Source organism: Bombus bifarius, unplaced genomic scaffold (genome assembly GCF_011952205.1).
Source record: "Bombus bifarius isolate JDL3187 unplaced genomic scaffold, Bbif_JDL3187 scf7180000009200, whole genome shotgun sequence".
Classification (NCBI taxonomy): Eukaryota; Metazoa; Arthropoda; class Insecta; order Hymenoptera; family Apidae; genus Bombus; species Bombus bifarius.
Window position 1 is genome coordinate 1,340,745 of NW_022884965.1, and position 26,859 is coordinate 1,367,603.

The following is a 26,859-nucleotide window of genomic DNA, read 5'->3' on the forward strand; positions in this document are numbered from 1 at the left end:
AGCTGGTGAAAATGACAGACTTCTTGACAGCAATCTTTTGCTTGATTTTCGCGAATGTGCGTATCGATCGAACGGTAACGGTGATCTTGCCGCAGTCACGTTACTTCTTTACGAAGGTATCACGATGCATCGATAATTAATCGTCGGTAGATCGTGCAATTCGGACACGCGACAGTGGCGATCCGATGAAGCGGTGGATTAAAACGAACGGAGGAAATAAAATCGCAGACTCGGATTACTAGGAGGCGCGCGCTCTCCACTAGATACTCGCTTCCTCTTCTTCTTTTTCTCGCGTTCGAAAAAGGCTGAGGGGAGCCGTTAAAAGCGACGAGCCAGCGGTCGAATTACGCCGGGGAATGGATTACTAGAATTTATATTGGAAGTGTATCGTTCGGAGGACTCGATTCGAATGGCTTCCAGCAGTATCCTGGTTGACGATATCAGGGACACCTTTATGGAAATGTGGAAAATTCCCGCCGGCGAAATAGTCCGCGCCAGTTATCGACCACCGGTGCACCAATTATTCGGCCTTTCTATCATGAATATAAAAATAAACGCCCCGCCTCGTACGGCCCCTGTCATGCCGCTGAGCTCTGGTAGAACGCGTAGGGTGCCAGAGAAATACTCGGCGTTTTATTTAACAGCGCGTTTATTAACTCGACTAGCGACTCCACTCTCGACTCGCGATTCGCTCGGACCACTGTTCAATCGCGATTGAACTCTTAATCCGTTTTCTTCCTTCCTCCTTAATCCTTTTCTTCTTTTGTCGCCTTCCGATATGTATGTACGTGTCCGTCCACGATAGTGATCAGGTATGCCTTCTTCTGAGTATTTGGCGAAAGGACCACAGGAATATCGATGGTCTTTAGGCCTGTCGGCATTTATGCTTTATTATGGTCTTACTTATGTTTTGTTGATCTCTCATAAATAGTCTTTCATATCGACGAAACCTTTGGAAAGAAAGTTGTCCTTTTCAAAGTTCCTCTTTTCACCTCTCGCCGACTTATCGTCAACCGTTTTGTCCAGGCTCATTGTACTCGGCACGACAAACTCACAGAGTGGACGCGTAAAAACACGTAGAAGTACCGTTTTCTATGCGTTCATCGGTGCGTAAGACGGCTCCTGATTGCCTGCAATTAAACTATTAAACGACGATTATTTCGTTCTTTGTTTCCTTCGGTGGTGTTTTGCGACCCGGACAGCTCGTTTCGTTTTCCCTCTTTCGGAATTCCGACGCAGTTTGACACTCCAGCCAATAGCCGTGACGACTGTGCGAAAGGTAACCAGGTGTAGGGCTCCGAACCCCACAGGTTCATTACGGACACTACCGTTACGAAATGGTTTTTATCGCGCGACTACCTGGCCGCGTGTACTCGTATCTGCTCGTTAAATAGACGGCGCGTAAGTCCCTGGGAAATATGGCGCGCCGTTATTGCTTGTCTGCCTTTAATAGAAAATTGAATCACTTTCCACCGGTGAATAAGCGACTGCGCTGCGTGACGCGATTAGAAAGTCGAGCATCTGGCGAGATGGTTCGCTGTTAACCCTCGGAGATATCGTGGTTCGTTCTACACGCGAAATTCTTCTCGAAATGTTTTTTTAAACCGACACATCGTCGTGCTTGTCGACGAATAAAAACTATATTGCACGAGCTATTGAATTTCTGCGTTCGTCGCTCGTTCTGAGGATACACCTACGTATGGATTCCTACGATTCTACGACTCGAGAGATAAATGAAAAAACAACAAAATGAACAAACAAAAGGAAAAAAGTGTTTTTATGCGGAAATTCAGTTTTCGCTACCACGACCACCGTACGATTAATAAATATCGTCAAAGTTTTAAAAATTCTTCGTGTTACGTCGGGCGACACTGTACCTAGACCAGGCCACACACCGCGGGCCAGACGGGAACCAGATGTCCGCTCATCCTTAATGCGTACCCTTAATGCTCTTAAGGACCCATGATAAATCTCAGTAATTTGCTAGCTAAGGTCCTTCAGACCGAACAAATATCTTTGTTTCTAAATCATTTTCTAAAGATTATTGTCTATTACGGCTTGACACGGGCAAGTTAGTTTTTCTCACGTACGATGCTTCCCACTAGCAACTTTCTATCGAGGGCGGCTAAGACCCTTCCTAGTCCACCAACCTTCGTTTATCCAATCAGAAGCAATGTATACTGCCCTCGCTTTCCTGACCAAAATGTCACGAACAAATCCGATGGTCCCGTGCGCTAGACACACCCATCGCTAGCTTTCCTCCGACACAGCATCGTCACTGTACTTTACTTATTCTACAACGTTAGAATAGTCAAGATGTCAGTACCGGGTTCGGTTCTGTCTTTTCCCTTATTGCTACGTCAACTATAACAAAACTCTAAGAGCCTTGCTCGATCACCGACCAATATCGTGCCAGTGTTCCGCATCTCTATACGCTAAATCATTGTCGACGATATGTATCATAAGCAACGGTGTAACTTAAGTGTTAAAAATATAAATTTTATAACCCTGTCAATCGCAGTGTTATACCCTCTCAAACACCCCTATTATCTTAACGGAAATCAGCGGATCGGTCAACTCGTGGTGTCGATTATTATAATCGTAAGGGGAATTTGCGACTCCCGTTGACGTGTTTCCTCGCGATTGCGTCTCCCCGCGATTGGTCGAAAATACACTTCGAAATTCCTAAACATCGAGAATCTCTAATAAGGAACGAAAAACCTTGCAGAACTCGATATCCGCTAAACCCTAAATGCTATCCCCCTAAATGGATTTGTAGCGAATGGATTGTAGGAAAAGACTCATATTGTTTTGCCTTGGAGTGCCAACGTTGTTTTGCTTTGCTAGGTTCAAAGGTAAACGAACTCCAGACAAAATATTGTCGCTGTTATTTGCAATCGTCGACCGGAGTTATGTACATTTGAACTTTTTATAATACCACCGGACGATACAAATAGACGAACGTGCTCTCTAAGCAGTCAAAACAGCGAATCATTACAACGAGTCACACAGTCGAATAGCGAGCGTACAATTGAAGAGTATCATTGAGCTGCGACGATTACGACCAGCATACACCATCTCTGTACTTGTACTCACGGTGATTTTAATATACACTCACTATTACAATTTTATCACTCGTCTCTTTAATAAACCAACCAACACGTTTAATAATCCACCTGAGATTCATTCCCCGTTAGAGGCAAATAAGATCGGTCGGAAATCAAACACTATCAGACTGGCTGGCGTACAATGGCGTTCAATGGCGTTCGATATATCCGACCGGGTTTCCTGGCAAATACCAAGACACCATAGGGCGTAGTTCCTAGGGCGTAGTTAGGGGCCAGCGGTGGTGATCAGTATGCCAGTGGTCGGCCAGCGAAACACGGGTTGGAAGATCGGTCAGTATATCTATCGGCCCTGACCCTCGTCAATTCGGCCTTTTCCCCTCCTCTTCCAGTCGAACTATTAATATCGTTGATAAACCCTTACCTAACGTCGTCAATTGCCGTGTATTTCCTTCCGACTGGGTACGCCGTAAGAAACCATTTTCTCCGCGTTCGTCGCGTAATCGGTTCTATTTGTGGTTTTACGTGGGGAAACGGATAACTTAGGGTGACGCTTGAGATTGATATGGATATTGGATCCGATAGGATTTTGATGAGATTGTTTTTTGACGCGAGCTCTTGACCAGACGAATATCCGAGTGGATTTCGATGACTCCGTGTCGAACATCTCATAAAGAACAGGGCAATTTTCTTTTCTCTGAAATATATCAAAACTTGGGATTTATCGGTAGCGGATTTACTCGTGTAATATCTCATCGATTTATCATCGGATGGCTAGCGAGGTAGGACGGTCCATTTTAGCGAATGTTTCAACTGGTCGGTTTTTGTTGCTCGCTAGACGCCGGCAACGCCAAATGGAATTAAACCGAATAAAACTTGCATCAAAATACGATTGGATTTTGCCAAATGGAAATATCGGGTTATATCTAATTTTCCAAATTTTATCTCGTCGAAAACGGGAACGTTGTTAATCGACCGCCGTGCGTCGTTCACGTACAATTGGCTTTTAACCGAACGATTGGTTTCTATATTACCAAACCCGCCTCGTCGTTTACGTTGGCATTAATTTTCCAAAGAGAAACAATTTCGCTCGTCCGTCTCGTTTTAGAAATCGAAACGCAAGCGAAAGTTTCGTGTTATGATTGATTCCGAGGTGAGAATCGTCGATATCTCTCGACGTCGAGTGGTTTTCCTCGAGCCATTGAAGAAACGAGCGCACGCTGACGGAAGAATTTCCTGCCGACCGCCGAAATTTATTCCAAACGCGTACTCGTCTACCCTGACCCTACCCAAACCAGGAAACTAATCGAAGCCGGAGTAAAGAAACGAGCACGAGGACGTAAGAAGTAGCCGCTAACCGTATAGAAACGAAACTAACGAGAATTATTAATAAAATAGCTGACGGGCGTAAAATTTAATCTTCTAGAAGCAGCCATCCGGAAATTTCCGAGTGAAATCGCTTTGGTTTCCCAATTTTCCATAAGTTGTCGTTAAAATCGAAATCTCTTTGCAAGGGGGCATTAACAAACGAGCATCGAATAAAATCGCAGCGACGGACGGACCCACTTAGAATAATGGTCGCTGAGCCGTTTTAATAATAAAATCGATCAGAATCAGACGGCTTACCGTGTGGAAATAGCCGCGGGAAAATTGCCTCGTAAAACAGGCGAAATTATGATGCGCATCCGGTCGAATTGAAACTTGCGATTATCGTCAGTAATCGTTGTCGCGGCTATTAATGCCTGCTTGCTGAAAAACGATTTTTCGGCTAGTTTATTCGGAATGTCGAAGATCTCTGGTTGGAAAGCGCGTGGCGGAAAAATCGATGAGACACGCTGAAAAGCGTCAGCTCGGTGCCACGTTCTCTATATTTCACGATTTTTCCCACAATTTATACGGCCTTCTATCCGTTTGGTCGTTTTCATAAATTTGTTAGAAGGGATTCGACACCGAGCCAGTGTAAAACTTCTAAGGCTGCACGTCCAGAGAGAAAATTTATGTTTATTTGATACATCCTGTACCGCGATCTTCCATTCTGTCCACTAGAACCATCGATGAGGAAGCGTTACATTTTTCAATCATTTATCTCTCGGTTTATTACCATTATCGGACTTGCCTTATCCTTTTAATCCAATCTAACTTCATCCCCGTTTAATCGATAAACTTTGTACGATTAAGAGTTGTGATTTACCAATAGCAGCTGTTTAAATGGCCGTATCGTGATGAAATTACTGCGTGTAAAACGATATTGTTCTGAACGGTTTGGCTCCTCGGAGAAATCAGCCCGACCGATGGAATTATCTAATGAAACACTCTCGCGGCGTAATTGCACCGGCCGACAAACTCGATTATTCTCTCAGCCGAAACACGGTAAAGTGGCCGTAAAAACGGGACTGGGTGGAACGAGAAGACGAGTGAAATTCATGGAACTTTTCTCCGCGCCAAGCGCTCGTTACCATTTCCATCGAAACTTTTCGATTAATCAATGCCACGTTCTCGATCGCCCAAAGATACGCCACGCTCCTCGTCGTCTATCGTTCGCAACTTTTCTTTCGAACGCGGCGCCTTTAACGACCAGAGAACTTGGAACGCGACGCAACTTGACGCTCGGAACATCGCTTCCGAGTCGCATATCGACCCGACAGTTTTTCTCCGTTGTCGTTCCACCGTGGAACTGCGGGAACACGCTCGCCAGTGACAGTGGCGGACGATCGCGTTGAGAAGTTGGAAAGTTGGGAAATTGCTCGCTGGAAAAATGACCGGACGCGAAAGCGAGTTTCTTTGTCCACAGGCACACACTAGTCATTGCCTCGAGTCTTGCTTTGTCCGATGGAAAAATTTCTTCCATCGTGGACGTCGAGGAAATTGAAAAAAATCGGACGACGAAAGCGAGAAGCGGTTGGGTTTGATCGGCCGAGAAGTCGACTCTGTAACTACCCTCGCGTTCACAAGATTTATGACTCTCATACCACGCTCTCTCAGCTGTCTCGTAATATCCACCATTACTTCGTCGGACTAATAACCATTGTGCTCCGTCGAATATCACGGCTCAAGGGATTATCTCGGCTTCTGAAAACACGAAGAAGTGGTAAGTTTTCCTTAGAGAGGGTTAACACCATCGGACTTGTGCCTGTCAAGGAGATGCCCATTCTCTGAAGAGGCGTAATCGTGCACTGGCTGCTGGGATACTTTAGAACGCAGACGGATTTCGGGTTTCCCGGCCGTGGGAAGAAATTCCAGGGGTGAATTGCCGAAAGGCATTCCAACGTACCTGTTCGAAGCCCCCGACCTTCCTTTTGCTTCCTGTCTGCAGAAGAAAGAGATACTTTTTCGAGCGCTATCCAGTTGCCCCATGGTCTCGTCGTGAAAGGCCTGTTGACGTAATCGTCGTTACTTTATCGCCACGGTCGAGTACAGGGAAAAACCGTGTTTAAAAGTGCGGTCGGGTTAGTCGTTCGCGGGTCTGTTACGCGGTGGTGTACGTGTTATTCGTCGCGCGTTACAGTTTGCACGAGCGACTCGCACGTTATATTACCGACGTACAACTTCACCCGCGAGATTTCCGCTTCAGTTTGCGAAGTTTCGAGTTCCACCAACGAACAAGTGTCGGATCGATCGAGACGGTATTACTTTGTTTTATGCAGATTGTGGAAACTACAGAATTCGTTGCATGGGGTAGTCTCGGGTCTTTTACTGTTACAAGTCGTAAAGTTCAATCTATTCAAGTAATCTAGTTTGTTCGAGTCGTTCAATTTATTCGAATAAACGGGAAAACCTCTTTAAGCTTGAGAACATACAAATACACACGTAGGTACGTAACTTTGCGAAAAAGCCAATGTTCTTCTTTCTTTTCTTGTATTTGCTAGACTTTTTACAATCGATTCTCATTGAGAATTATAAGCAAATCATTTTGGCGTGGTACCGTAACTTGGATTATAAGAGTTTACAGTATGTTTGATTCTAGTTCAATCTAATGCTTAAATCTAAAGGGTATTGTCTAGAATCAAAAAAGGAATTAGTGAAGGAGAGGGAATGGTCAGGAAGGGAAAAGAGCAAGAAAGAGAAAGAAGGAACTAGAAGAGGTGAGAAAAGGAGGGACGCAGATAGAAACAAGAGTGGAGCAAGTAAGGATGACGGCATACCAAATTATAGAAGAAAGAAGAAAGAGAGAAACAGAAGAGAGGGAAAACAAAACAAAACACAAGAGAGAAAAATTACCAAAGTACTTAGAAGGGAGGATGAAGTGGAAGGACAAAAGAATACTGGCAAGATTCAGATTGCTTCAGACCAAAGCAAGGGAATACTGGAAAGAAGAGGGGAGAAAAAACATGCAGACTATGTAGAAGGAAAGAAGAAGACCTAAGACATGTAATGGAAGAATGTGAAATAACGGGAGGACCAAAAGACATAGGAAAAACGCTAAACGAGACTGGAGAAGGTTTAGCAGAACTGAAAGCAATAATAGGGAAGAGAAGGACAAACGACAAGAAGGAGGCACAACAAGGAGGCTAAAGAACAAAGTTGCAATAGTTTTTAGTCTAAAGGGTATTGTCTAAAAAGCTACTGTAGAGTGAAAAATATAACAGTTGAGATCGCAATCTTTCGATGCATAAAGTACAGCCCATTAGGAATTAGTCGATACTCTGTGTATCGAAGTGGTGGTGAATCCTTGGATGCTAAAAGGACCAAAAAAGCCTCTCCGATTGTAGATGTTACAGCCTACTTCGTATTTTCTATTTATGGTATTGCCGTGGTCAGGCCTGGGCACGATGAGAGTGTTTACATAAAAGAACTTTGATAATCTGGCGAAGAAACGTAGGAGTATGGATGTGGTTACATAACTGTTAAAAAATTTGATATAGAAAAGTTGCATTTGCGAGAAATCTTTTAACAGCGAGTGAAAAATATCGCAGAAATAGATGCCAGATTACCGAGGCGTATTCCATACGAGAAAGAACGAGTGATTTGTACGGTAAGATTACAGCTTTCGAGGTTTTGAATTCAGTGCAGCTGCGTTTCAAAGAGTTCTGGATGAGGTGGCTATCATGTTCGTAACGCGATGGTTAAACGTAAGCTCGTTGTCAATAATAACTGCAAGATGCGGAATTTTTGTAACGACGTTAAGGTTGCTGTCAGGTAATTCATTTATAAGACAAACTTACTTATTACCGCGCGAAGATCGTAATAAAAAGCGTTTAATTACGTCAATTTTCATCGGATTATTTCTACGTTAAGATTCTAATCTCAAGACGCCCGGTCGAATGATTTATTAATAATTAAAGTTATTAGAAAAACTTCAGACGAGATTTATAAATCGAGGGGAAAATGAAGAGATCGCTGGTAACGGGTAGTTCGTGCCTTTGAATCTTTCAGTAAATTCTTCTTCTTTCGATACTAAAAGCATCGGAATTATTAAGATGAATACACAGGAAGCAAAGAAATATCGGAGCTGCTAGAAGCTAAGTAATAGGGTTGATTTTAAACGATGGTTAAACTCTTCTTTCGCTATCGAGAGTCGGAGAATGATCAAACAGAAAATACAGACAAACCGAACAACCATCGAAGGAAGATCTCTCGGAAATCAGAAAGACGGGGCAAATGACGTTGCGAAACGGCAACAGTTCATTTCAGGATTCGCTCGACGAAGTAGTAATTAAGTACGCGGGGTAGAAGCAGTAATTAAGAAGCGGGTGCAAATGGCCAATGTGTCGATATCGATCGAGGGAGGAGCACTGGGATGAGCAGAGAGGAGGAATGGGGTTGCGCGGGATTTGGAGGCACGCAAAATTTATATACAGGGTGACCGCGTCGCGTAACGACCCTCACTTCCGGCCACGGCCCGCTTCTACGTCGATTGCGATGATTCCAGCTGTTGCACGGATTTACCGAAAGCTGCACCAGCACGCCGTTACAGTCGGCCGCCCTAAACGAGCCCTCCGGCTATTGTCTTGGAACACAATGCGCGTGTTGTCACCGGCAAATTTTCGCCCGAGCTGTGCCCTGCACGTTTTGCATCTGTGCCGAACACCGGCAACTTTTCGCAACTAGGAAACACACCGCTCCACCGGATGCTTCGAATATCCATCCCTTTCCGGTGATATCGATACCGACGCTTGTGTTTTACACGTCAATTAGCGTTATCGACGCTAATGACTTTCGAGCTGCACGTCCACGCCATAAAATATGAAATAACGCGAAAGCAATGAACCAATTGGGATTTGTGTTATTATGCAGAAAAGTGGAATATAAATACTCATCGAGCGATGCGATTATAATTTGTAGATGCGTTTCTCTCGGCAAATATGCTGCGATACGTTACGATCGAAAATGATGATTCATCGCGAATCGATCGGATCTGTATTCCTTTTTCTCGTCTTCTTGCCAGCCAAAGCTAGAACCGTGTCACGGTTTGTCTACGATAATCTGCACGGAAAGTTATTATTATACAGAGCCAAGAATCAGTACGAGAGAATGCGATAGCAAGTGCCGTAAGAAAGGAAAATATTAAGAAGCGTGACACGACGCGAAAGTATCGTACAGGTCCGTTTTGAAAGCGGATAAACGTCCAGATAAAAAGTTGACATTTTCAGCGTATCGATTCGCTAATTTAATAACTTCATTTAATGGATCACGGCAACGTGGGAAAATGTCCAAGTATCGATCTCTTTTTAACACCTACATTTGGACGTTGCATACAGTTTGATTTGTTCCAAAAGAGACGAGTTCATTGTCCCGGCAATAATTTTGAGTAAAAACGACAGGTATCCTACATTCTATATTCACCTTACTCATACAGATATTATTCGAAATAAAAAGATAGTTGTGATCGTGCTACGACGTTCTAATATCTAATTTAAAAGCAGCAAATCTAAGGAACTTGTGCTGAACTCTCTACGATAAGGTTACGTATTTATCATACAGTATCATACAATACACCAGGTCTAACCTGAGGCTTGAAAATTTATACGTTCGTCGCACGTTTTCACGGGTTTGTTGACAATATCGGAGCAACGTTGCGAAAAATCCGAGTTCGCTGTGAAAGATACTCCACGATCGTCAATTACGCCAAACTCTGTTAAGGTGCAATTTGATGGCTAAAACAATTGGATTCGTTTTAAAACGGTCGTGTAACAGCGTGGCATCTAATATTTCAGAAAGCACGCCAGATTTCTAGAAGACTGGAGTTAGGCTCGTGGAAACGGAGAGGAAAGACCGGCGCGATTTATATGTGGACAGGCAAGTTTTCAAAGTAAAATATAACCAAGAGCCGTAGCGGAGATGGCGCGATAATTTATCGCCGGTGTCGAGCACGTTAAACAAACTTTATTTACGAGGATCAAATTGCATCGGGAGAGTTGCGTTCGCGAATCGGTGTAACAGTGAGGAGGAAAAAAGACCAAAATCGTGTACAAACATTGATATTAACTCGTCGACGGGAATCGGGGTCACGGTTTCACGTATGCACGTACTTCTCTCGCCACGCATTCTTCTTCTTCTTCTCCTGCCACGTATATCATCGCGGACACGTGCGATCGATTATGTCGATGGAATATGGATAATAAGCTTCGTGACGAGGTCGCCCTGCTGTTCAAACGATGAAAAACTTCCGCTTGGGATCGATATCGCAGCTAACCGTCTCGTTCTCCGTTTCGTTTCCTTACGACTTACGTAATTCGGGATGTTAGTTTTCCGAATTAAACGTGGTAGCTCGACGATCTGATCTCGTTAGGTCGAATCGTAAAATAGGTTTAATTAAGGGACAATCTGCTCCTATCAGTTACCGACACTATGCCCTGATTAATCGTTGTTGAACCTCGGTAGTAAAGTGGTCTGGCAGTTACACGGAGTTTCCACCGAGGTACAAGAATTGCAATTACAATCTGATTTCTTCGTTAACGCGGCAAGATAAATCAGCGAAACAGAAGCAAAGTCGAACTAGATAGGTAGATTGGGAGAAGTGACAAGGTATAAACGGCGAGTTAACGCCCGCGGAGAAAGGAACGGGACCAAAGAGCACGCGAGTAACTTCACGTCTATAATCATGGTTCGCCGGTATCTCGGTGGGAAGTTTTACGAGGCGAGATACTAATACGCTTTTAGGTCGATATGGAAAGATATTACAGGCATTCGCAACAGATGCTTATCGTTCACGGTTCGTGTTTAATCGTGGACCCGATCGATCCCGATAACGAGAGAAATTACAGGTTGCTCGCGGCTGCATGCGTGGATACAGAGATGTACTCTCGAAAACCGTTCTATCGAAACTTGAACGATTAACTACATTTGGTCCGTTGCGAACGATGAGTAACACAGCGCCTGCTTTTGTCAACGCGAAGCGCAATTGCAAATGTAGCTGGCATTCGTCAAACTTTGGCGCAATCGATGCCTGGCTGTTTCGACTACACAAACGGATTTCGCGTTAATTGGATAAAAGATGGCCGGTTAATTGGCCAGTCCCCTACCGCGAACCAGACCACGAGAAAACAATCGGTTAGCTGGGAATTCGGATCGTTTCGTTGATTTAAATAGTCCTTTCCGAATCGATTTTCCCAGCTACTTCGTACCAGGGGAATTATTCTATCGACGAAACGCACAGCTTCGAAACCTAACGCGAACTAACCGCTTTTTTTGTGTTTCTTTTTCCTTTTTTTTCTCTCTCTCTCTCTCTTTTCGTCGAAAGCCTCCGCTTCTGTCGTTCGTCAAAAGCCCGTTAAGATGAAGTAGACGCGACGGCACGTATCGATGTTCGTAGCCTCGAGGACGCTTCGGAGAACGCGTCCGAAGCCATCCACGTAAAAAAGCCACTTTTCGTCAATGAGACGTATCTGGCCTCCGGATGATAAGGGCAAACGCGTGGAAATCGATTTCTCTGGGGCTTTATCGCGTCATCCCGCGGCGATCTTTCAACGACACCTACTAAAGAACGAAATCTATATCCATTGATCGTCGAACGAATCCATAGAAATTGGCTTGGCTCGAGACGTAGCTAGACGCCGATGTCTATAGCCCAGGGTTGTGGCGATTGCGTGCTGTTGTTGTCGTTCCATCGTCACGTTCCTATAGTAACCACAGGCCATTGTTCAATAAACGCTGAATTATGAGTCAGTGCCTGTATGTAGCCGCCGGTCGAACACTGTGTGACGCGCGTGTTCGTGACGAAGCGCCAGGGCCTTTTTTCTCTTCAACAGGGGGGGTGGCCACGTTCGACGAATCAGGTGTTTCGTCAGAAGTTCACGTTTGCTTTGGAACTTTGATCGACACCATCGTCGAGACGAACGAGAACGGTGAATTTTACCGACGTTCTCTCATACTATTTTTGCTCCGTGGACGCGGTTACGCGATCGATCCTATGCTGCATCGGTTTTGAACAAACGGAGCGCGATAGTCGAGCATAGGCGGACGCGAGTTCTTCTTTGTCCGCGAAAAGACGCCAGGAAATCGGGTACTGATTAAAGGAATGAAGGTAAAGGCCGGGTCGAGCTTCAGGCCACGTATTTAAATATCAAATGCTCGCTTGAAATGTAGGTCGTAGAAATACTCGCCCCATTGTTTCGCTCTCAGCCACTCAAGAATTATCTTCGCCGAGGGGGAGGAGTTTGTGGACTAGGAAGCAGAGGCAGAGCATAACTGGGAAATAATAATATTTAACTTGCTCGCAATATAATTTCATTGCGGGGAAACTAGGTTCCCAATTCCCGCCGGACTCGAACGAAATTTCAGTCGATAGAATTAGAGATCGGTCGTCTGTTCCGGCTGGTGAAAAATCACGACACGTTCGGGAATTCTTCCGTGACGTTTAGCCATCGCGCAACTAAAAAGCGAGTGACGCTCCAGTTCACTTTCGTTTTCCCGCGAGTGCACGAACGTCCGTCACGAAACGTCGATTCGTCGACGACGCCCAAAACGCCATTAGATTCACTTTCTTTCCCATTCTCTGCACAACGTCACGAGATCGTAAAGTTCTCGCGAAACTCCACGAGGGGAAAAGAGAATAATCGTCGTCCATCTCGAGCAAGGATACGGCCGGCTATCTGTGGAAACGATCAACACCTCAAACATGGATAGAAGACTGAAAAGGAAACACGGCCTGTAGGAGATCTGACAAAGGACACAACCTAACAAACACGAAGATGGTATCCCACTGGGAGTAGCCACCCACATGATAATCTAACAGCTAAGAACTTCTACCAAATGTCCAAATTGGGCAAATTATGAATGTAAACAACTAATAAAAAGAAAAAAGGATACGGTATCCGAGCCGTTTGTTTGTTTTTCACGGCGAAAACGAACTGGTGAGTACGAGAGTACGAGAGCATCGACTTAAACCATACACAAAGGTCCTATTTTTTCCACGTTGCAATCAACGTGGCTCTGTTTCGTGTCACGACAGTGGCGAAGACTGGTGTGGTCCGAAGACTCTTGTTCGTCCAGACCCGCTGCGGCACCTGCTGCGAGTAACGAGCGTTTGTCCGCCAGTGAATGCTCTGTTTCCTGTTAGGAAAAAAAGGCGGGCGAAAGAAAAAGAAGTAAATGACTGTCAAGTTTGGTCGATCGCTCACGACGGCACAGCATTGTGTCGCGGACCGCGAGTAATTAAAAAACACGCATTTCCACGGGGCGAACGGAAGCAGAAAGAACGCGGGAATAAAATGTTTCTTGTCAAGCAGCGAGAGAACAGAAACAGAGAGAGAGAGAGAAGAAAGACAGAAGCTGAGAGCGACAACCGGTCGTTTAAACGGTTCGGGACGCTGCGTTCGTTCGTTTCCCATTAATTTATCAATCAACGTTGGCCGCGGGCCTGAACCTCGCAATCTGCCGATAATAAAATATTTCCCATTCCCTATCGACCAATGGGCCCGCGTTTCGGGCTAACAGATTCGAACGGTGGAACGTTTCATTGGAGCTGGGATTCGATATGGGCTTCCTCGACGCTCCTGGTACGAGTGCAATTATCTTAATGATTTCAGTCAGTGGGTTTAATTAACCGAGCGGTTCGGCGCTCGGCGTAGATACATCCACATTTCGGAATTACGTGGTTCTCATTGGGAGATTATCTCTCAGCCGCATCTAGCTGTGAGTTTCGTTCGGCGCGCGACACTCGTCTAACCGAGTTCCCTGACGAAACTATTTAACGACGTCGCGATCGACGGGTTAAGGAGTTCGGTCGGTCGTTCTCGGCTTAAATTAAACGCCGAGCAACTTTCCCCTGTTCACGACGGAAGCCACCGCGATCGTAACAGCGTGGACGACCGAGAACGACCTGTGATCGCTCTTCGAACGTCCTAAACGATTATGGATGACGCGCGTTTTTGTGTCCCCGACTTTCCTTGCAATTTGCGCTCCGGACACCACGGAGAATCACTTTCTCTCTTTCTCTCTCTCTCTCTCTCTCGTCGAGAGTGGCTCGTTTCCCGCAAAGTTTTTTCTTCGAATTCTCAAGTAGACGAGGATCGCGTTTTCCTCGCTTCTCCGATCGATCCTCTCGTTCTGCTGCTCGTTCTACGAAAATCGATTTTGACATAGTCGAAGCGGCATAGTTACACAGGCAGAAATGATAACGAAAGCAACAGCAACGCGGTTAATACGCAAACCGCAGAGCCGCGTAACCGGCTCTACGATATTTCGAGTTTATTTCGCTCGTCGATGGTTTCTCGCGCGGTAAAAACGACGTAACGAGGCAACGCTCGCTTTTGGTCGAAGGGACACGCTCGTGAATGCCGTTATCGGATTACCGTGCGGTCGCCTGCTAAAATATTCGCTGGAAATAATCGCATAGAACCGACCGGTAATTACCGATTACAGATCGTTCCCTGGATTCGATCGAGTTCTGCTAACGACATAAAGAGTCGTGAAATTCGATTATCGCAAAAGTATTTACGTTCGAATACCCGTGCATACTCGTTATAATCGTGCTATTTCGTAAAATTAAATCACCGAAGGGAGACTTCCAAGTTATTATAGAATATTTCGAACGCAAGGCCGGCACCGGCACCGTTTCAGCGCGAATATTACGCGCTGCACGTATCGGCAAGTTTCGTTAATTAGTTGGCGAGAATTTCGAAACGCGACCCAATTTTCACGCGAGCCAAAGTTACACGCGGGCGTACAGACTTATCTTTCGTCTGGAAGACGAAAGATCGCGTTGAAAGACGGTCGTGGAATCGGGCGAAACGAAATTATGACGTTTCCACGAGCCAGGAATTCGACGGAGGAAGGAAACGTGATCATTTTCACTCGCTCAATTACACGCTTCCATCTTCCCACGTCAATCGGCGAGCACGCACGAGCTTCCAGCCCTGCGTGAAGCCTTCGATCCAAGGTTCTTCCCAACCGACTACGTCGAGATCCGACAGATCAGCGAACTAGATCTCGAAGAGATGTTACGCGATTCCGAGATCCTGGAAAAACGATAAACACGAAACTGTCTTCACTGCGCATGGAAACTGATATGGTTGTACAGTGGTGGTAAACCAGAGACGAGTGCGATTGTGGGAAAGAGCCACGAGAGCGGAAGGTCTGTTTTCCTTCGACTTTGGAAATTAGGGGACCCGGTCGAGGGTCCTAGAAACTCCTTTGTTTAAGGAATACTCGTGGAACGCGTTTCGAGTGTCGTGGGATAGCTTTCATCCATACATTATCGTCCCTTTTTCCAAGAAATCCTCCGAGTAGAATGCAATTCGGCTTCAATCAACTCGCTTCAATTTTGATAATTACCTCTCCGTCCCATTTTTGGAACGGTCCAATTACAATCAGCGATGAAGTATGTATAGAGTCGATCAATGGAGGCATCAAAAAGGCCGGGGAACACAAAGAGCAACGTAAAAACTGGTGGAGCAGAAATTGCTGGAAAAACATCACCGACCCAATTGCCGGACGAGTAAATTTGATAACGATTTTCAAGAGCGATCCACCTTTCTCCGGGAGAATCGCTCGTTCGCGCGTTATCCACGTCTTTCCTCGGTCGCATCGATTTCGTTCTTGTTACCACGATTAATGGCATATCTGCCGTGTACGATACGAGCACGAAACACTTATGTAAATAACTCGTATCGATAGGAGCGCGTCGAGTGGAGGTGGAGCTGGTTCCGTTGACATTTGCGCGCCATTCATTATCCGGGCAAGCTAACTAGCATAACCTGTCTCTGGTCGCTGGTCTCGTCGCGAAACTGGGTCAGAGGAAAGAAAATTCCTGGAAATTCTTCTTACTGCGTTACCTGTTTTTCGGTTTTCTCTCGGACCGATGCTATGCGAGTTGAGCGAACGAAATGATAAAATTTCTTCTACGATGTCGAACGGTTGCTCGTTCCTTTGCCATGATTCACGAAACAATGCATACGCCGAGTCGAGATGCCAATTAATCAGCGTGTACCTACTTAATCTTACGAGAGGGAATTTACGGTGGCGCGATCGTATCAACCGTACTTCGTACAAACCAAGTTCCACTGCATTACTTTTAAAATAAATCGCTGGCGTGCTATAGCAGCGAGCTGCAACGCCGAACACGAAGAAAGTTATGGTAGATCTTCTAAAATAAACCGGGAACAAACGAAGCAGCGCGATGACGCGGTGTGGTTTGAATCGCGATCGGAGGATAGACGCAAGCGAATCTCGTTAAAATAATATTCGCTGAACGAACTTAGCCTGCATTCGACTGTCGTGTATGCTCGTCACGGCGGAAAATTTCGTTTCGGCGAGCCTTTAACGCGACGTTACTTTTTTATCGTTTCACGCGCATTTTTGTACGGTGCACAGCGGGTCGAACAACGGCGGAAAACACGGCCGCGCGGTTCAGGAGAAAGGTACGGACAGATTGCGCGAAATTTCATTGCGCGCCCGGTAAAAATATTAGCTGTCGGCTTTTCGGATCCGGCTGGCCGAATCCGCTTTCCCCAATCCATTCGATAATAAACGGTCGACAAAGCAATAAGCCGCTCGAAATCGTTATACAGATATAATCGAGCTTTGTGTACTCGTTGTTGGCGTAATGTAACCGACTGAAAATTTGCCTGTACTACGCGGATCGCCTACAATACGAGCATCGACAAATGATCGAGCGTTTTGTTAACAGTTCGCTCCAAAAACCTGCGCTTCTCCGTCGGAAAAACAACGACAAAAGAAACTGAAAGGAACTGAGGGATAGAATTGCGAGTGAAAAGAAGTGCTCCTTAAGAAAGGATAAGTCCCGGTGATTAAAGCTCGGTCCTTAAAAGATTATAGAGTCTTAAAACCGGTAACCTGACCGTGTATAAACCACCTAGTTACGACACAGCTTGCAGACACGCGTTCTACGCGAACGGTTTGATAGAAAACCCGTAGAATTACCTTGATTTTCTCCATTTCGAACGTCATTTAGATTGCTTGAATTATTCATTGGATTACGTGGGCCACGAAGGTGGTCGACTTTGATGGAACACGCGGGTTCTTTTTTTTTATCGAAGGAAGACCTCGGAGTCGGTTCGGAGCAACGAAAACGAACGGGTAACACGGCGCGGCGCGACGAGTCGCGTTCAGACCGGAAGCTCCGTAATTGGAGAGGACTAACGCGGGTGTTGGCCTCGAAGGCGTTGTTTAAACTCCGTGGCGCGACAAAGTTCACGTTGGAAATTGCGCAATCGCTGCGACAATGCGAAGAACGCGATCCCAGTTAACGAACCTGCAGCTCTCTCCTGGTCTCTCCCACGAACTCGCCTGGCACATTGTCGATTAAACGAACCTGCCGGGCTTCGCCACGAAGTTTCAAAGCTTCCTCGAGTCGATCGAATCAATCTCACGGCAGATTTTCGCACCCTGGTCACGGCAACCGGTTACATTCTTGCTTAACACCTTCCTTCACCATTGTTTCCTCTTATTCCCTCGCGTAAAAAGACCGTGAATCATCGTGCGCAGTCGTCACGCGCTTTACAACTTACGACGGATTGTTTAGCGAAATGAAGCAGCTGCTTTGGAGTTTAGGTGGTCAGGTTTAGTCGAATTTTGGAGGTTCGTGGCTGGCGTAGCGCGAGATCGATCATCGTCTTTCGCACCAAGTTGCACGTGTTCAGAGACAAGTGGAAGACTATAGAGGGACGTATGTTACCCTTACAACGCTTCATTATGCAGGCCAATCCGTCTGGCCGACAGCATCGGGATTTGAGCAGCCGAATTATGGAGCGCGTTAGGTGATTGGAATACGTGCGTCATAACGTGGAATCCAGATGTCTGCAGTCTCGGCTACTATGCGTGCAATTCGTTCACCGTCTCCCTGCGCATTGTACAACGTTTCGATTTTTACAGTCAGGAATATTTTCGTTCCGCCTCGCGCCATCGCACGAGATGCAATTTTAATTATCCACGCTTTTCAATTGCACGCGCGATCGCACGATTTACGGTTACATAGATATACGAGGACAAAAAGGAAAGGTTCGGAAAGATTTATTCAAATCGGAAGTTGCAATTGAATAATTCCATCGAACAAAGGCGGTACTCCGTAAAAATTGGCCAACTTTACTTGGAGACTTTCGTAAATAATTCATATCCACCGTGAATAATATACAGGGTTGCAAGCGAACCGTTATTTTTATCCGTTGAGTCGAGAAGCTCGTTCGAGATCCAGTTTTACCGAGATGCTACGTTTTTCTCAGGAACCAGGGGAATTACACGACAGGAGAACCGAGGACGTACGTGTAATTAACCGTAGCGTGTACGGAATGATAGTCTACTGGCCGGAACCATCCGTTTCGCGTCTGTTTTCTTATCGGCGTTTTTCTTCGACGTCGGCCAACGAAGAGAAAGATCCCCTAAATTGGGGAAAGAAGTATCTTCTCCACGAGATCTCTGCGATATAATGGCTGTGAAAGTTGAAACAGCGTCCCGTTAAGTAATAGACAGTAAATATATATATATACACCGCAAAGCTCGCTCACAGATTTCGTAACCCAAATATCTCCAGCTACTATCGTCCATAATGGGGATGGCTTAGATAATTCGCACGATCCGATTAACAGTGTCCGAAGAGCAGTTGGGCGTTCCCAGCTCTCCACCAAATCCACGAACAATGTATATCGTTGCAACATCGCGGAAGAATCGAGTTAATCCTAGACAAGCCGAAAAATCAACATCCCGAAACGCGCTCGATCGAACGTAGCACGCGCGTTGTCCTGCCGGACGCGAATCGGCGCGAAAATCGAATTACGCGACGCGTTTCTGTCCGCGCAGAGGTTTATGGCTGAGTCTATCGCACTGTCTGGCATAATATGCAGCTGGTGGAGGTAATTCGTCGGTCCCGGGGATCCGATGAAGATCCTAATCAATTTAATTCGGTTTCTGTCCATGCATCCCTCGTGAAAGTTACCGGCTAACCGGCAAGGGAGTGCGCCGCGCTCGACGCATTTCGGTGGTCGGCCGAATACCGCCGAATACCGAAGTCGAACAAGGCCGAACGCAGCCGAACAGAGTCGAGCTCGGCGATGAGCGCGGCTCGACACTCGCGGCGGCCGCAAAGCCACGCAGTTGGTCGACGAGCGCGGCACGGTGTATTAGCGGACCGGTTTCCTCTCTCTCCTTTATCTCTCTTCTCTTAGTCGCGCGTCCTTCGAGCTCTTTGCCAGCCTCGTGACAGCTGTTCAGCCGGCTCCGATGATCCGCGAGACGATCCACGGCATACGAGGCAGGAGCGGGCTGCAATGGTTCACAGTAAGCCAATCATTCACGGTTTTGATTTCGACACGTTAGCGATGCGCGAACGTGACACGCGCGGTGTTTCTCCCCAGAGGGGGTGGTTTTTAGGTATCCAAGGCTTTCGAGAGACTGCGTGAGATCGCCAGTGTAATTTGTACGGATGATACAGGTCGGCTACTTTTCCGTGGTCCGGTCGTGTCGCGAAACTGGCGATAAGGCCGAGTCGATGCTATCGCTCGGAGAACGATAATTCAATGGCTATTGTCCGTGTTCTACTACGTGTGTAATGCATCTGTACCAAGAGGTTTTGTACCTGTAGAGCAGAGCTAACAATATCGCGGCTTTATTTCACGGGCGGATACAACGTGACCGTTTTGTATGCATACGCTCTCGCGTTTAAGCATCCTCTCTCTTTCTTTGTCGACTGCGTTTCTCTCGCTCTGACTACCCCATTCCGCCTATGTACTTTCACGACATTTAATTACCTTGCCAACGCACATAGAAACTCCACATCCATCCAAACTTTTCAGTTTGCGATTTCCAGCTGTCCTATATTTCTCCCTAACTTGCTCGCAGCTACCAATGTTATTACTGCTAAATACGCTTTAAGCTCGAAAGCCTCGGATCTCGTAGTCGCGGCTGTAATACACCGAAGCACGAGTTTCGCGCAAAGGTTACCCACCGTCTAAACGGCTATGAAATACACAGGTAGCCAAAAACTAGGAGAGACTGTTACGTTTTAATCGATGAACGGCTCTGGGAAGGATTCGCGAGGGGTAACTTTCGACAAAAACTTGCCCCATGGTTCTGTTAGTCGGTCAGGGTCATTGGTAATGAACGAGTTTTCTCTACCACACGCGAATGGCCATCGGATATTTTCATTTCATGCGATATCCATTACGTGGAAATGCTGTCTAAAGAAGAAACGACGAGCGATCTTCGTCGAGGATCGGAATACCGAGCTCGTTGTTGGTCATTAGCTTGATCGAAAGTAGCTTAATTTAATCTTCTTTCGGATTGCTTAAAATCGATGAATCGATCGAGAAAGCCTTTGAATCGCGATGATGAAAAGGTGATAATAAAAGGGAGTCCCGATAGCGAGTCGAGGAAACCTTTAATAGATGACCTACGGACTACGGCGAATAGGAATATCAAATTTTCAAGAGATAAAGGCTAGAAAGGCCGATCGTGCCGGTTTAAAACGTCAGAACGTTATTTAGATCCCGATATATACGATGAACGGTGTGGCCCGTGCCTCGATTCCGTTCTCACGTTTACCATCTTCCTCAGGAATTTTCCTAATCTTCCTCCTCTTCTGGCCAGATAAGATCTTCGTTTATGGTCTCTGGACACGTTCGACGCTCGATTAATCTTCGATTTAAAATCCAATAGATTACACGAAAACCCGTGGTACGAGGCGAACACGAAAGTCTCCGCGGCGAATTAACCGAAACAGGCGACATTAAAATTATCATCTTTGGTTCGCTTTTGTATGTTGGAAAGGACGATGACGATGTAGATCGATATTCCTACGGAGCTGTTTCGATATCGTCGAGTCGTAGCTTGAACCTAATATGGAAAGGCGCGAGATCGATCTGACAAGGTGACTTTGTCGTGTTTCTTGCGCATTTTTCCATTGCCAGTTGACGAGTTTCTATGCTCCACATGGTACCGTGATAAGAACGTACGGCAAAGGTTCTACGAGAGGCAAGGCGAGCCTCGTTTCACGGTTAACAATCTTGTAACGTCTCTCGAGGAAAAATAGTGGCAGCCATTGGAAGTCGTCGGTCTGCCAAGGTTGGCCGCCGATTCCTCTAAATGCAATTACTCGAGCAGTTAATCTTCCAAATCGATCCGTCGGTCCTCCAAGGATCGAATTTCTTTCTCCTCTTTTCGACTCTGTCGTTCCCAAGTAAATTAGGTCATATATTTTTGTACCCGACATTCAAAGGGAAGTTTTTAAATTCTTTATTCAACAGATTCTCGTATTCGTTCGCGTAGCCACGGCGCGTTCCGCGTGAACGTGTCGAGGTTCGCGTATTGCTGCGACTAAAAATTCGCCTGTTCTCCGATCCAATTACGGCGACGTTGGAGCGAAATTCTTCACTTTATTGCTAGAAACGATTCTTCGTTGGCGACCCAAATTTTTTTTTTTACGAAACTTCGATAAGCCTTCGTTTTCGCTAGAAAATAGACACGGTTTCCTCCGGGAGGCGCGTAATCGAAAGTTCACCATCTCCTCTGTAACGTTGTAACGCGGAAGTTTAATAGAATCGACGAAGGAGAGCGTCGGGTTCTGTTTTCGAAAGTCGACGTGTTCTTCCGACGTCACGAGGGCTGGGCACTCGGATCGTTAATTAAAATTCTCGGCTTTTTCTCTCACGATATGGAACAACATTACGCGCGGACCAACCCCCGCCCGAATCACCTAATTTCACGCGCCACGGAAATTAAGCGAGCTCGCGATTCGCCGCATTTTCAACTTCTCCCGGCAGACTGCATCGCGTAACGAAGAAAACGCTGAAAGCGTTTCTTTCGCCCGCCATTCCCCGGTTATTTGCCTCCCGGGCCGCGTTTTCTTTCCGCCCTTCCGCCACATTAACCGCGACAACCGAGTGGTAATTGCGCAACGCGATACCAACGCCGGATAACAATTACCCGAGAAAGCGAATTTCACAATTGAATATTCTTCTCGGGGATTAATCCTTCCTTCTTAGGGCTTATCGAGTCTCGAGGGCCACTCGTTCCCCTCGACAGTCCGAGGCGGCCAGTTTAAGGCCGCATTAAAGAGATTAGTTCGCGTCCGAGAGAGCCAACCTCTCTCTCTCTCCTTCTTTCGCTTCCTCGGTCTCTTTTGCTATCGGTAATTCGAAAATCCCGGCGTTCCTTTACCCTGCAGGCGACCGTTCCTCTTACTTATCGCCCTAACGAACCAAGATGAGAACTTTCGTTCCCGTTGAAAGCCGAAAATCGTATTTGTCCAGAGGACGGAGCGCTCCTCTCTTCGCCGGCGCTGTGATTCGCCATCGTTGCACGAATTCGGTGGTATCCAGCGGCGGTAGCAAATCCAATAAACTTTGGAAAACCTCGATGAACGATACGATAGGTTTCGGGAAGAATTCACGAGCTCGTGACTCTTTTCTCGAAGAAAATTCTCGGTTTATGGCAGATGGAGTTATTATCGGGTTAATTAATGGGCAAGCGGAACTTCTTCGTTGCGGATTCCTCTCTTACGTAGCCTGTGACTGTTTAGAGACACGAGTTCGCGAAGTTCCAACGAAAGGAGCAAACGTGCAAGCTCCGAATCGGGACTACGTTCTCGATAACCGGTTTTACGAGGGCGTAAAATCTCGTCGCGAAAGCACTCAGTTCCTAGAGTTGGCTGGATGGAAGCTACGGAAAATTTCCGCTCGCGTCCAGGCCGAAAGTAAAGGGGAACATCTCCTCCGTGGTATCCTTTTCCTTGTTTCTTGCAGACGAAGTTGATCTCCGAGACATCGTCGCGGTAACAAAGATAAATAAATTAACGTGAACGTGGGAACGTTGGAGTGTCCAGGGTGAGAGCGAACGCGAGAATTTCATTTTCCGTGGGCCAGGAAATATCGAGCGACGTTACTTGGTCTTTTGTTTTCCGGCGGACTCGTATTCAACAACGTGCCTCTCGACCGAAATACAATTTGCCATAAAAGCTTTCCGTTCGCCGTTTACCGAATGACAAACCTTGTCGTCGCTTCTCACGTGATTTCCGAAACGTTTCGTTACGCCAGCGTTTTCATGCGCGTTGATGGCGTAGCTATCCGAGAGGACGGTGTTTCTTTCGTTGAATAAACTTGGACTTTGAGACGTCCGGTTTACATGCAATTCTCGCGTTTATTCGATCGAAAGTGGGTCGTTTCGTTTTAGCACAACGTCGGTGTATTTTATCTTTTTCATCCGCGTAGCTTATTCAAAATAAAATATTGCCGGAGAAGGGAGGTGAATTTAAAAATACAAAACACCGCCGGAGTAGATACAACCAAAGCACCGTTGCCAGCCGGATTCTCCCAAAACGGCGCAGCAACAACGAAGCACGAGCCGGCTCGAAAATGCGATTAATCATCCGGTCCTCTTTGCACGCAAACTCTAACCAACCCTTCACCCTTCGCAGCGGTATCGCCGTTTCTAACGTACGTACATGGCAACAGCCTGGCAAGAAACTAAACTTCGATACCACCGCCGATACCGACCTCTGAAATATACATTCGATGTATCCAGAAATCAAACAGAAGTCTATCGAAATGAAATCGTTCTTTGACGAATACTCGTGCAATCGGCTCGATATCTCTCCAAGGAGGCTGGAAGAAGTTTCTTGCGGCGAGAAACGGACGGAAGAACCGAATCGTCGAGATGGTTTATTCGAGGTTTTCGATGGTAAATCGAAGCCACGATCGACCAATGTTTCGCGTGCACGGCCGGTTGCGAGGGGCTGCTTTTAGTCGGTGGTTTTATCTGTCTATTGTTCGTTGGTCCGCGAATAAACCGCTCACGCATCTGCTCGACAGTGCAAATAGATGGAAATTCGCCGGAGAACGAGGCATTTTTCTTTTTTATAAAGAACAGAATCGGCGACGATAACGACAGATTTATCGGGCCACGGACTCATAAACGACGCGTTACCAGTCGCCGCGAATAAAAACCTGTTGAGTTCTGGTAGAAGTGCGAAGATCCTTCGGCTATTGTTCTCCGCAGGCCGAACACGGCATTTCGCTCGAATTTCGTCGCACTGCCATTGTTTTCTCCGCTAACGATTCCGCGGTTTTACATGCAAATCGACGTGAATCGGCGATAGACACGTTTATTCGCGACTCGGCGATTCCGAGTTGTCCGGCTGTAACGAAGATACCAGAGTAGCTTCGCAATGTATCAGCTTTTGTTCAACGAAAGCACGATTTTAAGAAGTAACCTACTCGGAGTTGAACATTTCTATTTAAATATTCCAGCGAAGTTTCATCGATTAGTTAGCTGGGTTTCCACGGCCCAAGTTTAACGTCGTCGTTTGTAACTGGTCCAAAATATGGCCGGTCTAAACTAGAGTATCCTTTTACGCGTCGTCCTTCCTCGCTAACATCGACGTCCTCCTTTTCGCACCTGCTAGCCTCGACGACCGCGTAACCGTAAATTCATTGCGTCGTTGGTTTCAACTTAGCTCCGAGGCTTCAAAAACCTAGGGAAATTATCTACTGGGTCCTTAACAAATGTAATTAATGCTCGCGTACCGTTTTTTGCACCAGCGGAACTTCTTTCGTCTTGTCGTTTCTTTATTTCTTTCTTTTTTTCTTTTTTTCAAGCTTAAAAAAAACTTTGCGACACGATTGCTCGCTGTACAATACAGTTCGTTATGCATACCATTACGATCGCGGAGTGCAGCGGTATTCATTACCAGATCCATCGGGTTTTTCCACGAGGACGAGCCAGCTCGGGGCAAAAAAATCGTATCACACGTACGCCAAGCTTTTTCCCGTAATTAAATCACAGCTGCGTCAGGTGCTAATTAACCAGCGACAACTTTCTTAACTCGCTGCCTGTCCATTACGCGAAAATGCAGCGTATCAATTTGCTCGCGCATTCTTCGACTTTATATTTAATTTAAAATTAACAAATTATCGTCCCTTTACGGTAGAATCTAGTTATCAAAATTTAGTAAAATCTAGTAGGATGTAATATTATGTAAAGATATCGTCTTTGTCTTCCAACTATCTTCGCTAAACCGATTCGACGATTCGAAACGAGCGAAGCTTAGTCCCACGAGCTTCGTAGAATCAACTCCTATCAGACTCACATACCCTGTACAAGTTTTACACGGAGAAAGAAACTTTCATTTTCTCGGGCGAAACGAATTGTTCCGAGTGTCTTGGGTATCGGCCAAACAGCTTCCAAAGCAACAAGGAACTCCGGTTGTACGATTACACGCGACCGACCCCACGGTTTATAGCCAATTTTCACACGCGACACGTCCACTTTCGTTCTATCGTTTTTCTAGCTATTTCACCGCTCGATAAACGATCAGCTGTTTCGTCGCGAATTCCAGAGAATTCGCCAACGAACCGTCGATTACATCGAATCGGACGAACGTTACCGCCACTCATCGCGTCGCTTACGCGTCGACGATAACCGACGGGAGCTGAGGCTCAACGAGAATCCTCCAATTTCCATAAATCGCGACCACCCTCGCGAAACGTAGACGCGCTGTCTGAGAGAGCAATTTGCGTAACCGTCTGCAAAAGTTACGAGTCAGCTTACACCCTGTCACTCTGTCCGGCTGACTGCCGCCTGTTTTCCCTCTCTGGCTCGCGTCCATTTGTCAACGACCGGCCACGCGAGCTACACGCTATCTTCCACCGCGCCATGGTGTCTCGATTTTCGCGGTATTTTTCGCACGAGTCTTTTTGCCGCGAGTTTCCTCCGTGCAAAAATATATCGAACGAAAATTGAAAAGAGAATCACGAAAATCAATGCAAATGAGATTGTTACGTCGGGCGACACTCTACCTAGACCAGGCCATACACCGCGGGCCAGACGGGAACCAGATGTCCGCTCATCCTTACTGCGTACCCTTAATACTCTTAAGGACCCATGATAAATCTCAGTAATTTGCTAGCTAAGGTCCTTCAGACCGAACAAATATCTTTGTTTCTAAATCATTTTCTAAAGATTATTGTCTATTACGGCTTGACACGGGCAAGTTAGTTTTTCTCACGTACGATGCTTCCCACTAGCAACTTTCTATCGAGGGCGGCTAAGACCCTTCCTAGTCCACCAACCTTCGTTTATCCAATAAGAAGCAATGTATACTGCCCTCGCTTTCCTGATCAAAATGTCACGAACAAATCCGATGGTCCCGTGCGCTAGACACACCCATCGCTAGCTTTCCTCTGACACAGCATCGTCACTGTACTTTACTTATTCTACAACGTTAGAATAGTCAACATGTCAGTACCGGGTTCGGTTCTGTCTTTTCCCTTATTGCTACGTCAACTATAACAAAACTCTAAGAGCCTTGCTCGATCACCGACCAATATCGTGCCAGTGTTCCGCATCTCTATACGCTAAATCATTGTCGACGATATGTATCATAAGCAACGGTGTAACTTAAGTGTTA

At 46.2% G+C, this 26,859-nt stretch overlaps 1 protein-coding gene across 5 annotated transcripts in view; it reads left to right on the forward strand.

The window, feature by feature from the left end:
• Positions 1-26,859, forward strand: part of LOC117214310 (putative uncharacterized protein DDB_G0271606) — a 108,218-nt gene that overhangs the window by 33,063 nt on the left and 48,296 nt on the right. The window contains exon 1 of one of the 5 annotated variants that reach the window (XM_033460307.1): positions 19,544-19,736. The exons of 3 other annotated variants lie outside the window; for them this stretch is intronic. In XM_033460307.1, the coding sequence (XP_033316198.1) occupies positions 19,680-19,736 (57 nt within the window). In that variant the 5' untranslated portion in view covers positions 19,544-19,679. Of the gene's footprint in view, positions 1-19,543; positions 19,737-26,859 lie in introns of those variants that run through there. One more of the 5 variants, XM_033460305.1, reaches the window with a different exon arrangement.